Source organism: Peromyscus eremicus, chromosome 3 (assembly GCF_949786415.1).
Source record: "Peromyscus eremicus chromosome 3, PerEre_H2_v1, whole genome shotgun sequence".
NCBI lineage: Eukaryota > Metazoa > Chordata > Mammalia > Rodentia > Cricetidae > Peromyscus > Peromyscus eremicus.
The window spans coordinates 129,093,314-129,103,855 of record NC_081418.1 but is presented as its reverse complement, the minus strand read 5'-3'; the positions used below and the strand labels follow the sequence as shown (position 1 = coordinate 129,103,855).

Here is a 10,542-nt window from a genome sequence, read left to right as displayed (position 1 = left end):
TGAAATGAACCTTTTCCTCACCAATTTGATTTTGGTCATGGTGTTTTTATCACAGCAATAGGAACTTCCACTAAGACACCTGCCCCACCTCCTCCCACTTCTATAGTAACTAACCTTTGAAGCTACTCTGTACTGTCCTTAGTTGTTGATCTTCCAACAGTTACTGAGACCAAAGTAACCACTGTTGTACATAATATTAAATAATATTAAAATAAATAAATCTTCAAAACAAATGACAACAAATACTGGCAAGGATATGGGGAAAGAAGAAATGTTATTCACTGCTGATGAGGGTGTATGTCAGTGCAGTCACTATGGAAGTCAGTGTGGAGCTAAAATTAGGAGCTGAAGAGATGTCTCAGTGGTTAAGAGCACTGACTGCTCTTCCAAAGGATCCAGATTCAATTCCCAGCACCCACATGGTGGCTCACAACTGTCTGTAACTCCAGTTCCAGGGGATTCAAGACCCTCACACAGGCATACAAGCAAAACACCAATGCACATAAAATTTTAAAAAGTTAGCCGGGCGGTGGGGGGCGCACGCCTTTAATCCCAGCACTCGGGAGGCACAGGCAGGCGGATCTCTGTGAGTTCGAGGCCAGCCTGGTCTCCAAAGCGAGTTCCAGGAAAGGCGCAAAGCTACACAGAGAAACCCTGTGTCGAAAAACCAAAAAAAAAAAGTTGTCTTCTAACCTCCATATATGTGTGTGTGTGTGTGTGTGTGTGTGTGTGTAAATGTGTGTATATAAATGTGTGTATATATGTATATATCTCCATATATGTGTATGTATATATATATATATATTTTTTACTATATAACACACACATATATGTATATATGGTAACAATAAACCTACCATGTTTGGTTATACCATTCCTCAGAATATACCCAAAAGACCCCCACATCTACAGAGAAATCTGCACATCTGTGTTTATCACTGGTCTATTCACAATACCTAGGAAATAGAACCAGCCTAGGTTATCAACTGATGAATGGATAATGAAAACAGGGGACATATATATACAGTGGAATTTTATTCAGCTTTAAGGAAAAATGAAATTTCCAGGGAAATGGATGAAACTAGAAAATATTTTACTAATTGGTCTAACAAAAAGTGTGCTGATTGGGTTTTGTCACCTCGACACGAACCTAGACATATCTGGAAAGAGAATCTTCACTGAAAAAATGCCTCCATGTTGTTGCTCGAATCCTAAGTGGTCTTATAATAAAAACCCGGAACCAGATATTGGGGTAAATGCTGAAAGATCAGAGAGACAAAGGAAAAAGCACAGCCACTTCTCACCTCACCAAGTCCTCAACCGATCTCCATGAATCCTCAGACTGAATGCCTCTGAGTCTTCAGCCAAAAAGGTCTCTAGTTCCTGTCTCCTCACACTTTATTATATGTCTTTCTCCGCCCAGCCATTTCACTTCCTATCTTAACCTTCCTAGTGCTGGAATTAATGGTGTGTGTGCTTCCCACATATTGGGGTTAAAGGTGTGTGCCACCACTGCCTGGTTCTTGTTTTCTCTCCTAGACTGAATCAATCTCATGTAGTCCAGGGTGGCTTTAAACAAAGAGATACAGATGGAGCTCTGCCTCCTGAGTGCTAGGATTAAAGGTGTGTGCCACCACTGCCTGGCCTCTGTTTAACCTAGTGGCTGGCTCTGTCCTCTGATCTTCAGGCAAATTTTATTAGAGTACAACAATATCACCACACCATGTCTAGAAAGAAATAGAGAAATCTGCCTCCATAAGATTGACCTCTAGACAAATCTGCAAGGCATTTTCTGATTAATAGTCAATGTGGGAGGGCCCAGCTCACAGGGGATGATGTCATTCCTGGACAAGGTGGTTCTGGAAGCTATAAGAAAACAGGCTGAGAGCTAGGTGTGGTGTTCTGTGAGTTTAAGGCCAGCCTGGTGTATATTGCCATTGTTCTTGGTTGTCCAGAAGTAGGTGGCAAGAATCTATTGCTGAGGACACAACACACTTTGTTTGCAGGAAAAGAAATCAACTGGACCTGACCTAAAATCTTCCTTCTGCTGACTAGCTTTCGTAGTGCCAGAGGGTGCTATGCAGGCTGCTGGGAGAAAAAGCCATCCGAGGCATCCCTGCAGCTAACACTGCATGTTGTAAGCCAACCTGCCACGATATGCCCACTGGTGCCATAGTAGTATGAAATTCATACGGTAACCAACTGCTTTTGGATTGGATTGAAGGCCTGCTCCTCAGGGAGGAATTCAGGCCTGGTGTGGTGAATCTGGTCAAAAACCCTGGCTCAGGAAATCACAGCCTCCGGGAGGAACTTACTATTGTTTTTCTTAAATGGATATGTTTGTCAAGCCACATTCTTTTTTTTTTTTTTTTTTTTTCTCGAGACAGGGTTTCTCCGTGTAGCTTTGCGCCTTTCCTGGAACTTACTTGGTAGCCCAGGCTGGCCTCGAACTCACAAAGATCCGCCTGGCTCTGCTTCCCGAGTGCTGGGATTAAAGGCATGTGCCACTGCCTCCGGCCACATTCTAAATATTTATGTGTATACCCGTAGATCACTGCTTCCCTCAACCTGGCCAGAAAAGCTTCTCTCTGCATCAGTCAACAGTTAATGCGGAGACTAATAACTGGTCAAAGTGCAGAGAATAAGTGATGCTGAGTGGTCAGTCTTTTTTATTTTTTATTAATTTATTTGGTTGGTTTGGTTTGGTTTGGGCTTTTGAGACAGGATCTCACTATGTAGCCCTGGCTGTCCTGGAACTCTCTATGTAGACCAGGCTGGCCTCAAACTTACAGAGATCTGTCTGCCTCTGCCTCCTGAGTGCTGGGATAAAAGGTGTGTGCCACCACACCTAGCTGAGTGCTCAGCCTTTAATGAGACCTCTGTATTAGCAACCACAAGGTTTAGGGAACACTGAGGTAGAGGAGGAGAAGGAACGTAAGAACTGGAAGAGGAAGCACTGTGAAATGCGGTCCTTTGGACATGACATGGCCACTGCTCTCATGAACTCACTGCCACATGTTTACCTGCACAAGATCAAGCCAACAAAATCAGGCAACAATCCAGCAGACAGTACTAACTCAAGAGAGAAGAGGAGGAAGAGGATGAGGAAGAAGAGGAGTGTGAGGGTAGGGTTTGGTTGAATATGATCAAGATACATTGTATGCACGTAAGAAATTGTCAAAGAATAAATGACATTCCAAAAAAAATGAATAAGATAAAGTGTCTTAGTTAGGGTTTCTATTGCTGTGCAGAGACACCATGACCACAGCAATTCTTATAAAGAAAACATTTAATTGAGGGGACTTACAGTTTCAGAGGTTTAGTCCATTATCATCATGGCAGGAAACATGGTGGCGTACAGGCAGACATGGTGCTGGAGAAGAAACTGAGAGTTCTACATCTTGATCTGAAGGCGGCAGCAGAAGACTGTACCACACTGGGCATAGCTTGAGCATGTGAGACCTCAAAGCCCACCCTCACAGTGACATACTTCCTCAAAAAAAGCCACTCCCTATGGGCCAACCATTCAAACACATGAGTCTATGGGGGTCATTCCTATTCAAACCACCACAAAAAGCAATAGTAGGCACCAGACATCAATCTGCACAGGTACATGCACACATATGCATACATTGAATACACACACAAATATACACAAATATTTTTGTGCTTGCATCAGCAGCACATATACTAAAATTGAAAACAAAAAGAGATTAGCATAGCCCTAAACAAGAATGAAATGTAAATTTGTGAAGTGTTCCATTAAAAAAAAAAAAAAAGGACTTGGGGAAGGGTGACTAGAGATGGCTCAGAAGTTAAGAGCACTGGCTGCTCTTCTGAAGGACCTGGGTTTGATTCCCAGCACCCACATGCCTGCTCATAACTGTCTGTAACTCAAGTTCCAGGGGATCTGACACTCTCTTCTGGCTTCTGTGGGCACTGGGCACTCTTACGGTGCAGATATGCATGCAGGCAGAACACCCACACTAACAAAATTAAAAAGAAAATAACTGTTAAACTCCTTAGTAACCCTCCTCCACCTACCCAAGAGGGACACCCTCAACTCTTGTTCAATGACCTCCTAGAAAGGAACAAGTCTCTCTCACTTGGAAAAGAGCAGAGAGGCCTAGTATCATCCAAAGGCACATGGTAGGATGAATCTGGCCAGCAGTGGACAAAGCAGGCTAACCTGTACCTGGCATGTACACTCCCTCTTTTGAGAGGCAGGCAGTTCAGCTTGGCTGGGGAAGTTTCTCGTTCCTGAAATCAGAAACCTGAAATAGGGTTTTTGAGTCACAAGGTGTCGGTCTAGATAGAGGGTAAGTGAACCAGTGGGTCCCCATCAGACCCAGCCCTCTCCATGAACACCAGGTCCAAATAGAATAAAGCTGCCAGTCTCTATTATCTACTTTACTGTCCCCAAGACACTCCACACAGCCCTGAACCCCACTGTTGGCACAAGAAACCGGAACCCTAACTCCCGGGGCCTTTTTTGCTAGGCAAGTACTCTGCCACTTAATGACATCGCCAGCCCAATTAATATTTATCTTGATAAATGATTTTGTAAAAGATTTAGTGGTGTGTGTGTGTGTGTGTGTGTGTGTCTGTGTGTGTGTTCACAGACCATCTGAGTCAGCTTTCTTGAAACCCTGTGGGTTTAGGGGCTCAAACTCAGGTTTTCAGTCCTAGTAACAAGCACCTTTACCTGCCGGGCCATCTTTCCAACCCTGGGACTTTCTTTTAAGACCTAGAAAGACTAAGGAAGCCCCTTTTCCTCTGGGGCAGGCAGGGACTGAAGCCCAGTAGCCACAGGTTCTCCCTTCTCTCATTCCCTAGCTCTAAGTCGCCTGGGACCCAGCACTGCTGTACCCTGGGTGTGGTAAGCGAGCTGTGACCTTAAGAGCAGGTGGGGAGGGCTGGCTACAGGAGCATAAGAGGTAGGACTAGTTCCCTCCAGACTGCTGGTGTGTGGCCCAGGGCGGAGCCCCTTGGTTTAAAGAGCAGAACCCATCCAGGCTGTCCTCAGACTTGCTCTCTGCACCCCATACCAATAACCTAGCTTGGGTGAGCTTCAGGGTGAGTAGATATTTGCTAGGACTTGGAAGGGGGTGGCCAAGAGATCATTGAAGAAGGTGGTGGATGCTGATCCCAGGACTGAGAAGTAAGCAATTGTTTGGGGGTTGTGAGGACAGAGATGGCCTTCTGGGGCCTGGAGACTTCTGACTTTGTGACTGTGTAGCAGAGGATTCAGGGCTAGAAGAAGTAAGAGCCAACCTTTAGCAGAAGTACGTATGAAATGGAAATGAGACATAATCCAGGAGCTGTGGGTTGAGGGAAGGGATAGGAGAAACTGACGAAAGGGAGAAAACAGCTTCAGAAACTGGCTGGAGCATAAACTCTCATGTCCATGAGTTTTCAGCCAGTTTTCCATCTTAGGGCAAAAGGTCCTTGTGGTTTGCATATATTGTAGCAGGTTTTCGGTGCTGGGTGTATTTTTTTTTTAGGACTGACATAGCTCACTTAAATTCATCTGCATAATTTACAAGGTTGCTATTATTTATAGACACTGAAAACACATATATGATACCTACTAAATCACAAGGCTGGCAAGTGGATGAAAGGGGACTGGGCCCAGCCAGTTGGTGTTGGATCTGTATTTTCTGTGATTTCATTAGGCCAGAGCTAGGTATAGGAGAGAACTGAACCCTTGACACTAGCCTATAGCTACGATCACATAGAAGGGGATGAGGATTTTTCTCTAAAATTCAGCTCTACAAGGTGTGTCACATACAACGTGTAAATGGGGCTCTGGGCAGGACCTACTCATAGGAGAAAGGACCTTTGTTTCACACGCCAGCAGGCATTTCTACCAGGTGCCTATGCTCTGAATGCAATCTGGGGCTGCCTGGAACAGAGTCCCTGGCTCCAAGAGAACAGGCCTGGAAATGCGCCTTCCAGCCCTGGTGCTTAAGTTTTAGACAATCTATTAATTCAGCCTGGCTACCCAAGGCCCAGATCTTTTCAAACACAATAGGCCGGGCCTGGACACCTGGTTAGGAAAGCCTCGCTCCTGCTGACTTAGGACAGCCATTTGACTTTAGTGGTTTTATCTTCCTGAATCCCCTTCTGTTGCCATCTCTTACGACACAGATGACAGTATCTTTGTAAAGCTCTTCACAAAGCCCTCTGTGGTCACTGCACGGTGTTCAGTTTTGAACACCACTAGAATTAACCAGTCCACACACCAAGGCTGTCACTTGTGCCCTCCATAGATGTGAGAGTAGAAAGCAGTCATTTTCGTAAGTGCTTGCCTCTTAATTCTCACACAAGTTCTGCTCTTACTGATGGAGTGACCTGTGGCAGGTCAGGTCAGAGCAGACCAGAGCCAATCCCAACTACCTCTACTCTGCATCTTACCTGCAGCCTTGCCCTGTGTCCTGACATGAAGGGAGTAACCTGTGCCTTTCTCCTCGTGCTAGCAGGTGAGTTCTCCATCACTCCACCCAAGACATTGGAGACCAGACAGCCTCTCCCCAGAGGATGACTGCTGCCCAATAAATGTGTTTACACTTAAATTGTCAGCGGCATGAAACATTTGTACAGGTGGAATGAGGACACTGAGAAAAACTGCTTAATGGCTATTGAGACAGTGGACTGTGGAAAATGGACAATGCACATTAAGGTGTGCTGTTTCTTCAAGAGGCAAAAGTTCTATCCAAACTTCTGGCTCTATCCAAAGCTTCTGGGGCAAGGTTAAAAATGAACCTAGCATCCTGTTCAGAGCACAAGAAGGAACAGTGGGGCAAGAAATAGGAAGGGCTGTGAATGGAAAGACATGGGCTTCAGTATGAGTTGCAAAAGCCAAGGTCTGCTTGGGACTGAAGATATGAGAAAGGCACCTGACAGGCCCAGAGTCACTTCCCAGACCCCTCTAGATAGCTGTCATTTTAGACACCAGAGTGACAAACACCCGCTCCTTCCACTTCTCCCACCCAGCTCTGCCTGCCTTGGAAGCCAATGAACCAACTGGTGAGTAACCACCACTGCACCCTGGCAAATATCATCTGCCACATGCCTGCATTTCCCCTCTAAGACCCCATATACTGTCTCCTAATCCTGGCGTTCACTTATTTACTATTTTTCATTTACTGTAGATAAAGGCAGTCCCTTCTATTATGGTAAGAGCTGGTGCTAACCCCCACCCCTACCTGCCCATCCCATTCAATCCTTGTCTACTTTGGACCTCTTTGCCAGGTCAGCTGAGGAGGGTGGTACATAACTCAATACAAAGTGGGGTGGGACATCCAACTTGTTCTTTGTGAGAGCTCAATGCAGTGAGTGAGGAAAGAGGGTGCCCTGGAGCATGGAGCTGGGGTTGGAAACCTGGGACTGAGTTCAATGAACCTTGTCCTCCTCTCAAGGTTCTTCCACTTTGCCTCTCATGGCACTTGTCCCCATGCGACACTATTACATGATGTACCTATTGGTCTCTTTTTCACTGCCTAGGATATAAGTGCCATGTGGGCAAACACTTATAGGGCCAGCAAGTGCTTGTAAAGGCCTCCCACAAAACCACACCCCCAACCCCATAAATACCTTTTAGATGAATGTGTGAGGGTACTGTGAGATATTGTTGTCTCCTCTTTGCACACCTCCTCCCCCAAGACTGGGAGAGCCTACAACTGGGTGGATTGATCTTTGGAGGGCTCCTGTGCATCGCTGGAATAGCCATGGCCCTGAGTAAGTACAGGGATTGGCAGAGTGGGTAAAGGAAGGCTCAAACTCAGGCTGGCTGATTATGTTCTTCCTCTCCCAGGTGGCAAGTGCAAATGTAGGCGCAGTCACAAGCCCAGGTAAGACAGTGACCCAGTTTTATGTACCTTCGGCTGAGCACACCTATGTGGTGATAAAAGTTCTAAGACCTACAGAATGATTGACAGCCTGCCTATTCATTGGACTTTAAGTAGGATTTGTTTGAAGATAATAAACCCTCAATGGCCTCAATTCAGGAAAAACCCATGGAAGAAGAGTATTAAGGTGTGCCCCCAAGTGGGCATGACAGTGCACACCTATAATCCCAGAACTTGGTAAAAGTAGATTAGGTGAAGGTCATTCTTGGTTCCATACCAAATTCAAGACTAGCCTGAGCTAATGAGACCCTGTCTCAAAAGCTCAAATATATGCTATGTCTTTGTAAGGACAACAGAAGACCTTGATGCTAATCTGAGTGCTTCCTTTCTGTAGTTCCTTACCTGGGAAAGCCACCCCACTCATCACTCCAGGTGAGCTGGACCCCTGCAGGATGCAGGGATGGAGACTGATGGGGCAGCAGAGGGACTAGGTCACTGAAAAACTGACCCAACTCTCTACAGGCTCTGCAGGTACCTGCTGAATTGAACACAGGACAAACTTGGAAGCAGCTCTTGCCAGCCAGTCCCATGTTCCTGCTCTCTGGAGACCTCTCCTTCCATGATGGCCACTCTAGCTCATATTGCTAAGTCTTTGGTGATAGGGAAGGGTGACCCAAGCTTATTTTGTATTAAACTGGTCTTGCTGCTCCTTTTGTGGTCTTGTGAACCCTCTGTGGATGTGGTAGGGAAGGACAGGGGTGTGGAAGTGTCTGGTGAGTTGTCTAGGTCCTGTACCTTTTTATCTGGAAGCCCACTCCCAGCTAGACCCTAATTGACTGTGTGCCACAAATGTTCAACCCAGTCCAGCAAGACCCACAGAAATGAAGGCACCATGAAGATAACACAATGTTTCATCCAAAGACTAGATGCTTCACTTTGTGCCTGGAGAACCCGCAGTCCTGACACAACCTAGAATGTTCCTCAGTGGCTCAGCTGCTCTGAAACCGCATCTCATTCATCAGGGCTCCATTAACCCATCTGCCCTGGTAAAATCTTGTATAGCCCCCAGACCAGCACATAGGGGAACTTCCAATGTCCTGGGGCACGAGTGTATCCAGTCTCACGACAGTAAGACCAGTTAAATGGCAAAAGCCAGAACCCAAAGGACCTCTTGGTAGCAGCCCACCTCTTGCGTAGGGTAGAATGCTGGGTGTTTGGAGCAGGAAACGGGCAGTTAATGTTAGTGGTCCAGAATCGGGCCCAGAAGTATCTGAATTGAGCCCTCGAAGGTTTAAAAAAAAAAAAAAAAAAAAAAAAGTGAGAAAAATTTGCTACACAATCACCCTGGATGAGGAAACAGGGCATGCAAATGTCCAGGGGGCAAAAATGACCTGGGCTGTGCCTCTGTGTGACTGTAACGCAGGTATGATCCAGAGAGGCAGCAGCTTCAGAAGCACCAAAAGAACTGGAACGAAACCCAGCGGCGCCCCCTGGAGGCGCTTCGCAGTACTCTTCAGCTCTGGCGGAGGCCTGATCAAAACAGGGAGACAGGTATGTCTCCGGCGACAGGTTGAGCCATTTGTCTCACAAGCCAAGACTTGGGGAGCTCTGCTATACACAATTCTATGAGTGAAACTGGCTCTTGCCTAGTACACCTTTGAGATGTAGATCACTTTCCAGCCACACATCTGGGAGAAGCTACTAGACAGATCCCACCTATCTTCAGCTGCTTTTCCTATGTATGCTTCATGGTAGCAGAACTCTCAAGTACTTCCTGTTGCTTTCTGGCTGCCAAACACTGCACTAGCTTGTGACTTGAACTAGCTAGCCTTGAACTTTCTATGAAACACAAGTTGAACTTGAAGCTGTTCTGTTCCTCTTGCCTTCACCAACTACAAGAAATTTTAAGTGTGGACCATCACATTGGTTTATGTGGTGCTGGGGCACAAACCCAGGGCTTCATGCATGCCAGGAAAGGGCTCTGCCAACTGAGCAATGTCCCCAGCCTTAAAATGTTTCTCAAAATTTAGATCCTGTCTCCCATTATTAGCAACCATTCCGAGGTTCAAGGATTCAGTGTCCTGTCTATGGCTTGTGAGTACCAAATCACAAGCTTATTCTGCAGCAAAAAAATAAGGAAACATATGGGATGCTGGCTTTGTAATGGGGCAAGAGATTTTTTTTGAGTAAGCTATGAGCTCCAGAGAGATGTACAAGGTCTGAACAGCAAAATCTCTAGGGAAAAGGCCTTCTTTTCCTGAGAAGTGGTTCAGATTGAAAACTGCCTCTCTCCAGGTTTCTCTGTGTAGTTACTGGAAGCACTTCAGAGCACCCGCTCACTAGACTATTATGCCTTGGCAGGAGACAACTTCACAACCCCTTCCCATCCTGTTCACTCAGCTTAACAGCCTAGGAGCTGGGGGTTCTACTATCCCAGTAGTTCTCAACCTGTGGGTTTCAACCCCTTTGAGCGTCAAACAACCCTTTCATAGGGGTCGCCTAAGACCATCAGAAAAAAACAAATATTTGCAGTATGGTTCGTAACAGCAGCCAAGTTAATTATGAAGTAGCAATGAAATGTAATGATTTGGGGGTCACAACATGAGAAACTTTTTTGTTGTTGTTGTTTGGTCTTTTTCCTTTTTTAAGACAGTTTCTCTGTGTAGTTTTGTGCCTTTCCTGGAACTCACGT

General features: G+C 45.9%; 1 protein-coding gene and 1 non-coding gene across 2 annotated transcripts; both read left to right on the top strand.

Annotated features, from left to right (window-relative positions):
• The first annotated feature begins 3,666 nt into the window (after positions 1 to 3,666).
• Positions 3,667 to 3,769, top strand: LOC131907529 (U6 spliceosomal RNA). Its single transcript, XR_009378435.1, has one exon. It is a non-coding gene; the product is annotated as a U6 spliceosomal RNA (small nuclear RNA).
• A 2,673-nt stretch (positions 3,770 to 6,442) lies between these two features.
• Fxyd4 (FXYD domain containing ion transport regulator 4) lies at positions 6,443 to 8,341 on the top strand. Its single transcript, XM_059257103.1, has 6 exons — positions 6,443 to 6,482; positions 6,997 to 7,029; positions 7,155 to 7,178; positions 7,666 to 7,740; positions 7,817 to 7,853; positions 8,245 to 8,341. The coding sequence occupies exons 1-6, from the start codon at positions 6,443 to 6,445 to the stop codon at positions 8,339 to 8,341; spliced, it is 306 nt and encodes a 101-aa protein (XP_059113086.1).
• Positions 8,342 to 10,542: the final 2,201 nt, after the last annotated feature.

Bases quoted from the DNA above. Each gene is read 5' to 3' on its own strand.
- Fxyd4 (XM_059257103.1), top strand. From the start codon at position 6,443: ATGAAGGGAGTAACCTGTGCCTTTCTCCTCGTGCTAGCAG. The intron at 7,030-7,154 runs GTGAGTAACCAC...CATTTACTGTAG, and splicing joins GGAAGCCAATGAACCAACTG to ATAAAGGCAGTCCCTTCTAT. The intron at 7,741-7,816 runs GTAAGTACAGGG...TTCCTCTCCCAG, and splicing joins TGGAATAGCCATGGCCCTGA to GTGGCAAGTGCAAATGTAGG.